The sequence below is a fragment of the Papaver somniferum genome, chromosome 1 (genome assembly GCF_003573695.1).
Source record: "Papaver somniferum cultivar HN1 chromosome 1, ASM357369v1, whole genome shotgun sequence".
In the NCBI taxonomy this organism is placed as follows: Eukaryota; Viridiplantae; Streptophyta; class Magnoliopsida; order Ranunculales; family Papaveraceae; genus Papaver; species Papaver somniferum.
In genome coordinates, this window is record NC_039358.1 from 112,560,892 (window position 1) to 112,577,235 (window position 16,344).

Here is a 16,344-nt window from a genome sequence, read left to right on the forward strand (position 1 = left end):
CCGTGATGGTTGTCCACTGCCAACCCGATGCCAAGCCATGATGGTCATCCATTGCCAACGCGATGTACATCCGTTATGGTTGTACATTCCAACCCAATGTCCAGCCATGATGGCTGTCTACTGCCGCCCCGATGTCCAGCCGTGATGGTTGTCCATTGCCAACACATTGTCTAAGGGACAATGTTCCTTTTCCTACCAACAGAAGCTTTGGATGAAGCTTCATCTCGGGCCATGACGCGTCTTTGATCATGCGCCATGCTAAAAACACGGGGTATTACATACACATACCTCCAAACACAACAGAAATTCCCTGACCCAAACCTTACGCCAGTACACGTACGGATATGTGTACTTAGGCTCTCGGAATTTCACAACTAACAGGTATACGGGTATGCATACTATAGTTCCTGACAAAGATCGCATATATGCAAGAGCACATACTATGTTCATAATCCAATAATGGTTAAGTGTTATAAACTCTATTTCAATCATTGAAATATTCTTAGAGGATGACAATAGTTGTTTTCACGAAATATTAGCATCAAAGCAATAGCAATTTTCAAGTTATTGAAATAATCATAATGAAACATTCCAAGTCTACACCAAATGATTGTATCACACAAACCATGTAATATGTTACTCGGTGATTTTCACATGATCATCTTTTGACTTTCGTCAAGAATATAAGATGAACTTGGTTGAAGCGAAAGCTTACCAACACATATTTCGAGAAATATGTAAGCGAGTTAAACTCAGCTCAAAATCTCAAATGTCCATAACCGAATACTATATAGCAATACGACTTTTGTATCAATATAGGAGATAGAGTAGAAATAGACTTTCCAAGTGATATATGAGTTTTAATCTCCACATACCTTTTGTTGATGAAGTTCCACAAGCTCTCCTTAGTAGTTCTTCGTCTTCAAATGGTGAACATCGTGAAGTCTAATGCTCAACTACACAATCTATCCTAGTCCGAGATATTGCTATAAGTAGACTAAATCAAGACTTATAGTTTTGATCATTAATATCGACTAACAATCTTGAGATAGCAACGCTTGCGAGTTTGACCGAGCAGTGCTCTAACAGTAATAACTGTTTTTAACAGTAAATGTCTGTGATAGACTGGATCTGTCTGTATTTTTTGTTTCAGCCTATACTAGGCTTTCTTTCCCTGTAATGTTTTATTTATCAAAACATTAATAAAGGTGATCATTATCTCTCAATAATTCTATCAAACACTACTTCCTCGAAATATGGAGTTGCTGAATTTTGAGAAAAGTATGGAATGAAGTTAAACTTCTCCCCCACTATGCACATTTTTTGTAGTTATATACGTCTAGTTTCAATATCTCTTATCTCCATTTGATTCAATTATTCTTGACTTGCTGATGTTCCTGTATAAGAATTTGGACGGTCGAGACCTTGTGAGACAATGTGGACCCATACGACGCTCTCCGCCAAGATTATGTCTCTATCTCCCAACTCAAAACTGGTAAATTAGACCCAGACGACGAATAAGAAGATCTAGTTCGTCGTCTTTAAGGAGCCGATGAAGAAGAAGCTCATATTGAAGGATAACTAGACAAAGTTGGAATCAATGGTGGTGGTTGTTGGAACATCCAATTTCGGTAATGCTTTCCCTAATGCGACAAAATCCATCCCATAGATGTTTAAAACTTCTTCACCAATTACCGGTTCGATACACTACACCATCGTTTTGCAATTGTATACCGCTGTTGCAAATTGGTGTCGCAATTGCAGCCAGCTGTTGCGAACAGTGGCGACGCGAATTTTCGCAACGGAAGTATAGATGTTGCGAAATTCGATTCAAAACTATTGTCGCAACTTATTTTTGCAGTTGCAAGGAAAAAAGTTCGCAACAGCGGTTGCTAATTTTTTACTTTTAGTTGCTTAATATTGACTAAGTCAACGAAGACTGACTCAAAAAGTCGCGGTAAAAAATGGCAACAGAGAGCAGTTGCGAAAGTGTTGGACTAAGTCAACCATGACCAACTTGGTACAAAATTAGCAACAGCTTGTAGACGTTGCAAAAAAAAAAAGGTCTTTGTTGACCTGGTCACCCAAACTTCCCCCCATTCTATTTTATCCTGCAATTACCCATGACCCAGAGATTCAATCCATCAATCAATTCTGCAAATAACTCTTAAAAAAAAACAAGAAGAGCAACCATATTCTGCAAATACTCATATGCACTATTGCTTATTGAATATTTTCAATCATACATACGACCAACATTTAAGATAATCACAGAAGAAGAGAAGTAAACAACTATTTGAGTATCTGCACAAGGTATACATATGAGGTACTCTTGATTTCAATAAGGCTCACTTAGTTTACTGTCCAACTCTAACAACCACAACGATAAAAAGAATTTTGAATGCAAAAGTGTTGCAACACTTACCATCTTCCATTCATTAGCTCTGTACACTTGTGAGCATCTTATGAATCTTTAAATATCACCAGAACAACTCCTTGAGGATGGTTCTTGCATACCTGCAAGCAAAAAAGTAACATGTCAATTTTCATCTGCACATGGTATACATAAGAGTTACTCTTGATTTCAATAAGACTAACTTAGTTTAGTGTCCAACTCTAACAAATATGATGATAACAAGAATTTTGGACACGAAAGTGTTGCAGTACTTACCATCTTCCATTCATTAGCTCTATACACTTGTGAGCATCCTTGGTATCTTTAAATCTAACTCTAACTCCCTGAGGATGGTTCTCGCATACCTGCAAGCAAAAAAGTAACATGTAAACTTTTTGCAATCAACACTTGTATTGGAACAATCTATGTCCATGTTGTAACAACTCTTGTATTCTTTTTCAATAATCTCCAAGACTCCATCAATATATTTCAGACAGGAAAATTAGGAAAAACATCACAAGGGTTCTCTGCGTACCTTAACTAGCTCCACTGGACCAAGTTTCCAGCATTCCTCCTCAACATCCGACTTCAGATCGTCCTTTGAATTAACATCAGACTGCAAAGATGGATATATATATATATATAGTGAGACAACTCGCATAGTAAACCCATTGCAACCATTCAATCTCAGTTCACAGCCACTGCACAACAGCACCAGCACCTGCTCCACTGCCTCGACAGAACCAATTAGAACACCAGCAGCATCTCCTCCTTGACTGCATCTCTAAATTTAAACTAACCATTGCAGCAACCATTCATTTTGTTCACCACCTGTAATCATCTTCTCAGCACCACAGTCTCAAACACCATCTGCTCATGACTTTCAATCTTAATCTCCTAACTGCATTTCAAACACAACTCCAGTTCCACTCAACAACTCAGTCCCTGCAAATTGCTACTGCATCTCAGGCCAATCAGTCCACCTGCAGTTGCAACTTCATCTTGACCAACACCACTATCATCCTCTTTATCATCTCTCTCAACTCTTGGACTCCCTGACATTTACAATCTTTATTAGCCTGACAATTACAAAGCCTAACAAAAACACTAAAAACTCTAACATAAAAGTAAATCAAAATCATCTAAGAAATAACAATCAGATCAGAAAAGCTAACCTTTTGAGTCTTTTATATTGGGTCAACAAACCAGAAATGCACGCGCATCACAATCAATAAAGACTTCGCCTTTCTCCATAATCCCGACAGTATCTCGACAGATCTGACACACTCGACCATTCAAATCTTGTTGGATTCAACTGCATCATCCACAAATTTCTTTTTAATAAGAGGATGCACAAAATATTTCAAAACGAAGTAATTCATATCAATCTGTATCTACAAGCCTCAGATTGAATCACATTTAAGAATTAGATGTGACCACGTAACTATAAGATCTCGAGATGGAGATGACAGTGACGGTACCCCAAAATTCACGGAAGTAAATCTGAATAGGTAAAACACAATTACACTCTTAAACTTAAAATTCCCCAACTATACAGTGAAAGACAGCAAAATTCTATCTATTGTCAGATAGAAGAATTCATTAGATCTATCTAAACCACAAAATGATAACAAGTAAAGACAACAAACTAGCAAACTAACTCAAGTACTTCAAAGCTCTCTAGGTGGTCAGGTGAAGACTCATGTTTGTACAAATTAACCTTGATGCTGATTTGTATTCCGAGACTTTTAAGTACCTTGAAGTTTGCAGGGTCTCCGGGGTAGAGTTGGGTGCTGCAAAGAGTAACAAAGAGGGAAGAGAAGTTAGAGAATTCATGGATCAGGTCTCGTCACTAGAATAGATAGTAGCAAAGGAAGATGATGAGATTGACTGATTGCAATCACTTAAAGATTCCAGAATCTTGCCTGGTACTAACGGTGAAAAGCGCAGCTTAAACTCGTTGAGACACGGATAGGCCTCTCCGACTTCCCCAAAGAGTACACAGGGATCGGGGATTACCGAAAGCTGGCCTTATCGAAAACGCAGCATCTGAGCAGGATAATTGCTAACAAGTTCAAGTAAAACCAGCAACTGACAATGAGATCATAAGAAAATTCAACTCCACAGTATTTATGTGTTTTCACTGCTCAGTTATTTCACTCCTCACTTACCTTGGTCAGTAGTAGTGTGTGGCACAAAGACGCCCAATTATCCGTGTACCTCCAATTGAGGTTTTCACCACAGGAATAAAATCAGCTAACTCGGACTCGAATATAATACAAAATTTGAGAAACTGATTCAATCAACTAATACAAACCATTTCTCTTTCACACAAAAACACAATGAAAAAGAAAAGCTAGGGTATCATACCGACTTGTAGAAGTTTTCTGAGAGCTACTACTCTTCATCACCTAGCCATACAGATAACTAACAAGTTTTCATAGAGACCTAAGTCCATACAAAACCTGCTCCAGCACCAGTTTCACCACCACCTCTACCTCCATCCTATTCAATACCGGTATCAACACTGAATTACTCCAACATTTCATGTGAAAAACAACAATAATTAGAACCTACTGTCTAAAAAATCATGAAACAATTCAGTGCACTTACGTATTTTACAGAAAACACAAAATTGAAGTTTAAAATCAACTGAATAAGTTCAAATTAGCATGACAAATCACAACAAACCCATATCTTTACACAATGAAACCCATATACAGAAACACCAAACCAAGTCATAGAAATGAAAGTAAAGAAAGATATAAGTAGAGAGATGTGAAGAACATTACTTTATGAAACTTCTCTGTTTTTTCTTCTCTATTTTGAATGAATGCAAAGGACAATAAAATTTGATCGATTCAATGACATTTGAACTCGTGATTTATGAAATATACAGAAGACCCTAACATGAAAATCAAATCAAATCTCTCTTCATCAAAGAAAACCCTAAGCATCAAAATCAAATCAAATATAGTGAAAGAGACTTGTTACACGTATTTCCAATTTGCATCCTTTTGTAGATCGATCAAAGTAATCTCCTGCTCATCTCTAAAATTGAAACCCTAGATAACGATTAGAAATACTGGATCTAGATTTTCAGCTGTAGAGTAAACAAGAGCTCAAGTTTGAAGAAGAAGAAGAAGAAGACCAACATGAGAAATGGTAATAAAGAGATAAGAATTTCAATAATAAAGAGAGAAGAATTTGCGTGGGATCGATAATAATTGAAAGAGATAAGAATTTCAATCACCACCCTTGGTATTTATCGATAATAAAGAGATAAGAATTTCAATCACCACCCTTTGTATTTTTGATTAACATCTATCCGTCGAACGATATTGGGGTGTAATAATATTTCCAGTTCAAAATAAAAAAGCAGTTATGGGGCGAAAACATACCACTCAAGTGTTTGCAGGTGTTTGCTGCCACACGCGTAACCGGCATGCGTGAAAAAAATAGTTGCTAATATCAACTGTGCTGAAGCAGTTGCGAAGTTCGCAACTGTATTTGACTACTCGAATATTTAGTAACATAAATTCGCAACTGAAAATTCCCAACATCTCTGTTTCCGTTGCTAATTTGAGTTGCTATCTGGCCAATATGGTGTAGTGATAACATTCTTATACCATTTCTCATGTTGGTCTTCGTCACAAGAGGTGAATTTAGTCTCTTATACCTTATCCAGAATTTTCTCTTCCGTAATACGTATTTCGAGCTATACACGGTATCTAAACATGGAGGGTTATGTGACTCTCCAACTCGACTAACTAACTGTTTACCACATCTCTCCCAAAAATAATAAACACCAATATCACTGACAAGACTGTACAACACCATTCACTAGAGTGAAAATTCTTTAATCCTTTGGGATTTATCAGTATTGAAGTCCTCAAAATCCACACACAATTTCCAAATACCATTGTGTTTATTCATAATCAAGCACTAGTATCTCCACACATGAATGTTATCTCGTTCATTCTTGTTTTTGTTTTGTTTTGGATACCAATTATCTCGCCATACCTTGCTACGATTAGGAAATATTTCTTCGTGTAGTGATAAAGTCTTGGTACACCAATGTTGATATATGTATACCACTGAAGCTGAAGTAAAAAACATACTAAGAAAAGTAAACCTTATTTAGGAGACAATATTTGTAAACTGATTTGAAGCCGATGGAATGTATTACCATATTTACCTCAACGAGGCCCTATAGACCTGCGATGTTTGGCGAACCTATGCATGTGATATCGAGACAAATGTACATTCAGTTCGGACAGCGGACCCCCAATCATAATCGGCAGTCTTTTCCATATCTTGCAACGCCTCTAGCCATTTTACTTGAATACTTGAGTTTGAATTGGGAAAAAAAAAACATGAGCCAAGTACCCGCAAAATAAATACTTTAGCAATGTCTGTATCTTTAGCAGGGTCATACGCTGCCAAATAAGGATCGATACCACCATGAAATTCGTTAAAATAAATGTATTCAAACTGGAATTAGCAATTCCACAACTTTATAAATTCCTATGAGTTTCTTGTGTTGTTACCACAGAGTGCTACAAATATGTAGAGAATCTTAAATTTTTGTTGAAAATATATAGAGAAGAATGAATTGTTGTGAATATAGAAGATTAAATTTGTGTTGAATTTATAGGGATAGAGAAAATATGGTTATTATTTTGTTGTTGAAATATTATCGTTACCACATCAACTTAGTAAAGTCGTATCAGATTGAGACGAGGTTTGGCTCAATTTGGGACGACGCGATCTGGTACGACCGCACCAATATGCAACGGTCATTTTTATGTCTCTGGATCCAATTTTTCCACTGCGTAGAAGTGAGTTTATCCATCCACATGACATGGCAAACTATCAAATTAGGCTAGTCACGTTGGAATTACTCTTAGTGACAGGATAACTAATATCTGCATCCAATAGTTGTTGCTCAATTAACTTCTTGGAATTAGTTTGACTACCATAGTCGTTGCTCTTGGCTACATTTGAGAAAAGGAACAAAAAAAAAATACACCATCATATTGTTGCTCTAACAACTTTAGAAGCAATCGACCATAACTTGTCCCTTTCTTTGCTCTAACAAGTTTACAAGCAATCAGCCATAACATGTCGCTTTCTTTGATTGGCCATAACCTCTTTCTTAATTCATATTTTTCTATTAACGTACGAATGAAGAATTGATTATAAAACTAACCCTCTCCAAGAACCTTGGTGGCATTATCCTATTCTAGCTAAAAAAAATTGGGTGTTTTACAAAATGCTCACACTATCCTTAATTGGTTTACAAAATGATCACACTTTAAATTAGTGATCACAAACTGGTATTTTTCCATCCGACACACAGAAATTGAAAAAAACGGTAAACTATCTGACTAATCTACCCCTTGGTCTCTTCTAACCATGGTAGTTGAACCATGATTAACATACGTATATGTGGAAGATCTATGCATCCGTGGAACTGACACGCCACCTGACAGCTTGTAGACGTGGAAATGCACCTGGCATGGTTACACGTGGCGTTTTCTATGTGGTTAGAAATGTGACCATTCCCAACGGCTTTATTTTCCTTTCCCTTCATTATAAAACCACACACCTGCATACACAGTTAACACTCATTCATCATTCACAATCCTCATATACTAATATGTTTAGAATGGGCGGTGGCAAGATGGAAGAATATTGCAGCAGAAGTTCAGGGAAGACATCAAGTAGCAACAACAAGATCAGCAGCATCAACAACTACTGTTTAATGTGTGAGAAAGGTATGCATGAGGAAATAGATTGTCCATGGATCTATTCTAGATGCAAAATGGTACCTTGCAATGGTTTGAGGAAGTTGTTGAAAGCCCAAACAGATGATCATCCAGGTGAGAAGTTCTTCAGCTGCTCCATATGCCCATACTTTGAGTGGTTTGCAGATGCTACAACACCTGGAAAAGCAATGCAAATTCAGCTTCCATCTCCACTTTCCTGCTTTGCTTGTGGTGACAAAAGCCATACAAAAATCAACTTTCCATGGGCTAATCAACCCTGCAAGAAGAAGAAATGTAAGGGCATAATAACATTAAATATATGTAAAAATGAACATAACTCTGGAATAGCTTACCTCAAATGTACCAACTGTCTGCAGTTTCAATGGCTTTCTGATGCTCTTTTCCATGAAACCAAAGCTGCAACCCTGAAAATGGCAGAACTATGCAAGCAAATAGGCAATCTAAATATGTAAAATGTAATCAGTGACAATGAACAACCAATAAAGACATGAAATTAAGTTAATTACATATATTACCCATTAATAATTACTTAATATAAGTCTTCTTAAGTTAAGTTAACTGCAAACAGATACAGTGAAATCCATTGTAACAAGCACCATAAATATCCATTCAAACAAGAAGAAAAAAAGCCCAAAACAACAAGGGACTGAAACTAAACTAAACCCAACACAACATCCATCCTAACTACCAGCAACAAGTCTTCATTAAGTAGCAGAGAAGGTCACCTTCTTTGGTTTAGGGACTGTGAAAGGTATGAGAGAGAGTATGAGACAACCCAACAGCACCACTGATGGTTTGGATCAATGTCTGTTGCACATATCTACCACCAGACCTACCTCCCCTAGAACCTCTCCCACCTCTTCAACCCCTGCCACCTCTAGATCCATATGATGCAGATGTAGGCTGAGAAGATGAAGCAGATGTAGGCTGAGAAGATGATCCATTGCAAGGCTGAGAAGATGATGCAGTGGTAGGTTGAGAAGATGATGCACCAGAACCTCTCCCACCTATTCCCCTCTTACTTGCCCTTCTACTGGTACTAAGCTCTACAAGATCTGAGTAAGTAATCTTGTGAGTTCCTCCTTCCACCATAGTTCTCTGTCTTTTTGTTTTTGGATTGGATCCAACTAGTGCACCAGCACATGTCCTCCTGTTGTGACCAGGCATCTTGCATCTCTTACAAGTTCTGACCACCTTCTGACTGTAAGGTTCATCATGTGCTCTCTTCCTTTTCTTGCAAGGCCTCCCTGGTTTCCTCATATCTGTGGGTGGGTTGATTTATCCCAATGGTTGCAAAATGAAATGAGAAGGAAGATAAAGATAAAGATAAGCATCTATAAAGTATATATAAACAAAATGAAAATCCTAAACTTAAACTATTGTTTTCCCAAAAAGTAGAAGATTCCATACAATAATATTGTTAAATGACATCAGAAGACATTAAAGGACAAAGGGGAAAGAGACAAAATGTGAAAAGTTAAAAAAGAAACACATCATACCTCAGGTCACTCTTCTCTTCCAATCAGTAACCCCATCTCAGGTGCATAAATTGCCTTGTAAGATTCCACATGATAGTACTTGTTGCAATAACTGCATAAATAACCATAACAATAATAAGTGAGAAATAGGTAACCATTAAAACTAACAACCCAAAAATAAATGCACAACAACTAAAACAGATACATTAAACCAGTGCAATAATAAGTGTAGTAGGTTATAAATCTCACTCTGCCCAATTGATTCTCATTTCCATGAGCACACACACTGTATGTTGACATACAAAGCCTCAACCACATCAACATGAAATACAACATTGGTCTTTGATGTCACTTCATATAACTTATCAATAATAGATCCATTAACTTTTAATGCTCCACAACATTTCTGCATCTCATCAATCAAGTCTTGATCAGTTGGCACCAACTTACCATCTTCCCAATTTGCACTCACATTTCTTCTTTTGTACATAGTACCCATAACTAGTTGGCCATACATCATTCCAAGGGTACAAATAGGCTTGTCTCTCATAGTTTTAGCCAATTTGTTAAAGGACTCTGAGAAATTGTTGTTAAGATGCTCACAACATGCAGATGGGTCAAAGAAATCCCTAGACCATTGTTCTGGTTTTTCCTTCATCATATAAGCTGCAGCAGCTGGTGACAACTTGATCAGATCATCTATATTGGCCTACACATACCATAAACAAGATTAATTAAATGCAAATCCATAATTAACATGACTCCAAAAAGCTGAAAATTGTGAATTAGGAAGAGAGATTACCTTCCAGTGTCTCTCCTTGTAGCATTTTGCAGCATTGTATACAAGGTAGTGCAGCTTTGATCCTTTGAAGTGAGACTTAAAGCTCTTGAACATATGACTGGTTGAAAACATATCACAATAGTTAGAGTTCTTAAATAGTAAATGTTTAAAAAATAACAAGGTTTCCTTTAAATAATAAAATATTGTAAGACTCATCGAAGGCAGTATCTTTTGAAATGTTATTTGAAAACCTCATCCAATGACTCTTGAAGACCTTTTTGTCTGTCTGAGATAAAGGTTATCTTCCCAGTTGGATGGTCTTCAATAAGTGGCAACAGCTCTTTCATAAATAAGTGCCAGTTTTCACCACATTCATTCCTTACCACCTTTATGGCTAGAGTAACAATCCCATTCTGTCCATCTAAACCTGTAGCTGCCATTAGACATCCACCATGTTTTCCAGTCAAGTGGCAGACATCAAAACCAATGAATGGTCTACCACCATCCTTCCATCCTTCAATTGGTGCTGCAAATGCAATCATCATGGACTCAAAACATTTGTCCTCACTGAAACAAACATAATCATAAAACATAAGTTAGCATAGTATTTTATGTGGTTATACATAATACATAAGCAATACATAGTACTGCTACTATAAAAAATAAACTCTTATTAAAGTTAGCTTGAAACTCATCTTCCAAAAGAGTAATTTGCAACAGATCCAGGATTAGTTGCTTTTACCATGTCACAAAAGGCTGGAATCATATTATAAGATTCATCATAGCTCCCATTGAGTCTTTCCAAAGTTATAGTTCTTGCTCTCCAAGCAACATGATATGGAACATTGGTGTTGTGAGTAGTAAAAAATTGATCTTGCAGTGCATATGGCAGTGGCATTGCATCTCCCCTCTTTATCTTGTCATACAAATACTCAGCAACAAATTCCGCATTAGCTGCTCTATTCCTGGTCTTTAGTTGAGTGCTACATGTATGCTTTAAGTTGAACCTCCTCACAGTAAAAGTTGGTTCACCCCTGGTAACACTTTCCCAGATAAAGAACTTGCAGTCTTGAGATTTTTTGAACTTGCATATTACTTTAATCCTATCATTTTCATTGGGCTTCAGCTTGTAATGGAATCTCTTCTTAATGGCATAACCCCTTAGGTGCTTCTTGAAGTCATCTTTGTCCATAAACTCCATTCACACAAACATTGTGTCAATATCAACCATGAGTAATGTATTCCCATCAGCATCGGGAAACAAATCTCCATTGCCATCTGCATCAATATCTGGACCATGTATTTGCTCAAACTGGTTGTACCAGGGATGAGGTTTCTGATGAGTTGGCTCATTACCACATTCATTGGGTCCTTGTACTTCTGTTACACCTACATACACATAAGGACTTGGTTTGTAAGTTCTTTTATATGGAAGCAAAACAGACTAATGCCATGAAAAAAAAACTAAAAATATTGGTAATAAAACCAAATAAGATACACAATTACCTTCGGAGCTTGAACTATCCCCACCACTATTGTACTCCTCATTACACTCAGCATCATAAGGAACAATTACTTTTCCGTCAGGATCCTCCTGCTCACCTTCCTACTCCACAACACTTGCTTGTTCTTCATTGGCTTCTTTCATATACTTCTTTGGATGTACATAGTCAACTCAATTGTGGTCCTTAAAGTAATTGTTGACAGTATACACCAAGGCCCATTTCATTAGTATCAGAAACTGGACTACTAGGATGATCATTGGGATGACAAACATCTTCAGCATGATTAGGTAGTTGAATGTTCTCATACTCCCTTTCAGCTTGGAGTGTCTCAGCACTTAAGACAAAATTCTCATAATCATTTTCATTCACATACTCATCCACATTCTCAAACAACCTCTTGCTACTGCTAAAACCTCCAGTAACTGCATCAACAGATCTCTTAATTATCCTTGGACTCCTTCTGACCTGATGTGGTGATGTATTGCATGTTAACTTCTTCTTAGGTGTGGCAAACATCTCTGGATCAAGTATGACTGGTGAAGAAGCATAGTTAATGCATGTTCTTGAACTTCTTATAACCTTGGATGGTGTTGAGTCTCTCTTGTTTGATATACCAGAAGTTTCAGCACATCCATCACCAGGAGGCACAATCCTATCACTAACATTGCACCGTAAATTTACATACCCTTCCTCAGCAACATCCTTATCCCACATCTCATACCAATGTGAATCATTAACCATATATTCTGGTTTATCATTACCAATCCAAATCACCTCAACCTTCTTAATTCGTGCTAACTTAAAAGAAGCATGAACTTTATCACAAAATGCTTTCAACCCACCAGAATTAACATCCACATTATCAAAATACTGAACCTTATTTGTCCAAAACCATTCTACCCTAAAATTCCTAGTTGGGTACTTCACATACTTCCTGCACAAAATTGAACTGACAATGATTACCATTTACTAACATATTAATCAAACCCTAACACAAATTTTATAAGAAAATCCCAAATCCCCAATTTTAGAAATTTAGGGTTTATCAGTTGTAAATTAAATTTCAAAAAATTAGGGTTTCTGAATCGAGTTGATAATCTATAAAAGCAGTATAACGTGGAAGGGTATTTACCTGGTGATGTTTGTAAACATCTTGATGTCGAAAATTAACACTGATTATCTTCACAGTTCGATAACTAGTTCACAAATCTCACAACTCGTATTTCGCTTCACAACTAGTAGATCGAGATGAAGAGTAAAAGATTTTGAAGAAATATGTGAAGAAACAGTACGATCTGTAACTGCTTCATGGAATCGCCATCTTTTTCTTCATTTCTTCAGAGAAGAAGCGAGGGAACAGAGGCGGCAAAGTTATGAGGTGGGAAATGGTATCTCTCACGTATTTGAGCTAGGGTTTTGATTTATTTTGATCCAACGTACCAGATTGTTTAGAGATTTGTTAATCAACCATACTCGATCCCACACGTGCAAATGACACGGTTTAGGGGAATTTAGGTAAGTTAACATCCCGACAAACGCCTGACATGTGACATAACTTTGCAGTAAACGACTGAGTGACCACTTTGCTAATACTTTGTAACAGTGGGATCATTTGGTGAACCGAAATAGCAAAGTGTGACCATTTTTGTAAATACCCAAAAAGATTCAAAACTTGGCTGCACAATTCATGTGTTTCTAAAATAAATAAAACAACAACCAAAGCGAAGTTCTCAGAAAATCCAATTTAAAATGTGATAATCCAATACAGTTAGAGATTTGATGAGTATAGAATCTATAGATTGATGCATGGGGTACGGATAAAATCACGTATTCCAGATCACGCACGCTATCCTCAATGTCACCGGCAAATGAACGAAATCACACGTGAAACTAATGTAGGAGATGTACATGGGGTTAGTCCACGAGTGAGTTGGAGGGAGTTTAATGTATTTTAAATCTTGGGGATTTTGAGGGAGTGTAAGAAAGTATTGAGAGTTTGAGAGAGTTTGGTGTGTTGAGTGTAGGGAGTTTGAGAGACTCTCCCAAAATCTCTACTTTTTTGAGAGATTTGGAGTGAGGCAAAAATACACTATAAACTCCCTACAACTCCCCAGAACTCCCCAAAAAAAAAAACTCCCTATCATTCTAATTTTTACCACTAACAGGGAGTTTAAGAGTTTCTTTCAAACTCCCCCACGACTAACGGGGTTTTCTAGGGAGTTGGGAAGACTCTTCTAAACTCTCCCACGACTAACGGGGATTTTAAGAGACTCCCTCGAACTCCCTCACGACTAACAGGAAAAAACACAACTACACCCAACTCCCCCAACTCCCTTGAGGACTAACACCCTGATACTATTTTCTTATAACACCGTAAACTTGGAGCTAGCAACAATTTTGACGCGTTTGTTTTTTCTCTAGACAAAACAAACGCGTTATTTCTTGGAGCTAGCAACCTAGAATTCAGACGCGTTATTTCTTTTTTCTCCCTCTCCCTAATTTACGTTGTAGTGAACTAGTAGAATTTTAAGTTTAAGTACAAATGAACTTCAGCATTTCCATCCTCTCTTCCCTCGCCTCCCTCCTATCCCCTCCCCTTTTCCAAACCCTAACCTAAAATCACCGCCATTACTCTCCTCGGATTTAGTCCGTTCTTGGATTAGATCCGAGGAGAGGCTTTTGCTTCGTTAGTATTAGGTATTTTTTATTTTTCTTAGATCTAGGTTTTGTTTTTTGTCCAGGTTATCAATGGTGTTGTTAAGTATTAAACTCGTTTGGTCAGTTGTGGGATTAAGGTGTTATTAAGTATTAAACCCGTTTGGTCAGTTCTGGGATTGATGATCTTAATCGATGATTATATAATGTCTAGATCATCATTTTGGTGAGTGTAGCTAGGGTTTCATCCCGTTTGGCTGAAAAATGATTGATGGTGGTGCTTGATTCAGTTTCAAAGCTGATGATGGAGAAATAAGGGATTTTTCTTCAAAAACATGGTTCTGTCGACGACAATGGCGTACCAGCGACGTAGTTTTGGTAGGGTTCTTTTTGGTATTCAGTTGATGATTCTGATTTTGGTGAAGCAAGTTTGTGTGGGCTTCTTGTTTTTGGTTCTTGTTTTTGGGCGTTGAAGACATCATGTCTTCTTCGATTGGTTCTAGGTTATGGGCGTGTAAGACGTCATGTCTTCTTCCATTGGTTTTGGTTTTGAACAATAACACTATAACAGATGTTGTTCATTATGGGGTTTGCTCCATGAGGTAATGGAGTGGTATTGGGTAGATTTGGTGACAATGGTTTCATGGTATTCAAGGTGTTTGGTTTTGGGCACTAAAGATGTCATATCTTCAGTGATTATATGAAGGTAGTTGGACAATAATAGATGTGTTCATTATGGGATTTGCTCCATGAGGTAATGGAGTGGTATAGGGCAGATTTGGCGACAATGATTTCATGGTATTCAAGGTGTTTGGTTTTGGGCGCTGAAGATGTAAGATCTTCTTTGATTATATGAAGGTAGTTGGACAATAACAGATGTTGTTCATTATGGGATTTGCTCCATAGGTAATGGAGTGGTATTTGGTAGTTTTGGTGACAATGATTTCATGGTATTCAAGGTGTTTGCTTCATGCGCTCTTTGATGGGAATTGTAGTGCTACTAGGAGTGGCTTTAGTGCAATCCCACAGGTAAAGGGAGGGAAGTTCGAAGCTAATTAGAGCACCACCAGATATTGGGAAGTTCGAAGCTAATTAGAGCACCACCGGCTTATGTGCTTTTTAGTTTCTTGGACTTGAGTTTTTTCTTTGTTTTTTCTTTGTTTTTTGATTTTGTTTTTCTTTTTAGTATCTTTTAGCTTCCTCGTCTCTGGTTTTATTTGCGTATTTGTTATTTACTTCGTGTAAATTTATTTGTGCATGAATAATATCCTCTCTTCCAAAAAAAAAAAAAAAAAAGTTTAAGTACAAATGAAGTTGACAATCGAATAATCTAATGGTTTTATGATCTAAACTTAGCAATTAACTAATAATTAAGATGAGTAGGCTACACTACAGAAGCCACCAAAGTCATTGGAGCTCAGAGAAGTAGCAACAGCTTGCTTTCATATTTTAGGAGCTTTCGAGGATTACCATAACCGGAATTACTTCTGCTTTAAGTGATTGTTTTAAGGATCATGTACTTGGATGTTTATCTACTCTTTTATTTGTGTGGCTGATGCGTCCACTTTATTGGCAACTTATAACGAACCCAAAGACTTAAATTGAGCAAAAATTATGGCAGCAAATCAACATTTATAATTTCACTGATTCTTTATAAAGATATTGAACCATCTTTCTAATAACTTTGATTCCCATTTCTCATTTCAGGCCAATTTAGTATTGAGAGTAGCCTATTTTG

General features: G+C 37.1%; 1 protein-coding gene and 1 long non-coding RNA gene across 2 annotated transcripts; both read right to left on the reverse strand.

Moving 5' to 3' along the window:
* Positions 1 to 2,230: 2,230 nt before the first annotated feature.
* LOC113331981 lies at positions 2,231 to 4,191 on the reverse strand. Its single transcript, XR_003351248.1, has 5 exons — positions 4,152 to 4,191; positions 3,571 to 3,710; positions 2,931 to 3,450; positions 2,672 to 2,760; positions 2,231 to 2,517 (listed from the first exon to the last, which is right to left on the reverse strand). It is a non-coding gene; the product is annotated as an uncharacterized LOC113331981 (long non-coding RNA).
* Positions 4,192 to 9,692: 5,501 nt separating this feature from the next.
* LOC113349293 lies at positions 9,693 to 10,988 on the reverse strand. Its single transcript, XM_026593240.1, has 4 exons — positions 10,698 to 10,988; positions 10,468 to 10,596; positions 9,968 to 10,374; positions 9,693 to 9,777 (listed from the first exon to the last, which is right to left on the reverse strand). The coding sequence occupies exons 1-4, from the start codon at positions 10,986 to 10,988 to the stop codon at positions 9,693 to 9,695; spliced, it is 912 nt and encodes a 303-aa protein (XP_026449025.1).
* Positions 10,989 to 16,344: the final 5,356 nt, after the last annotated feature.

Excerpts from the sequence above, each read along its gene's own strand:
- LOC113349293 (XM_026593240.1), bottom strand. The coding sequence starts at position 10,988 with ATGATTGCATTTGCAGCACCAATTGAAGGATGGAAGGATGGTGGTAGA. Across the intron at positions 10,375-10,467 it reads ACAAGGAGAGACACTGGAAG|GCCAATATAGATGATCTGAT; the intron begins GTAATCTCTCTT and ends TGGTATGTGTAG. Across the intron at positions 9,778-9,967 it reads GTTGATGTGGTTGAGGCTTT|TTATTGCAACAAGTACTATC; the intron begins GTATGTCAACAT and ends TTATTTATGCAG.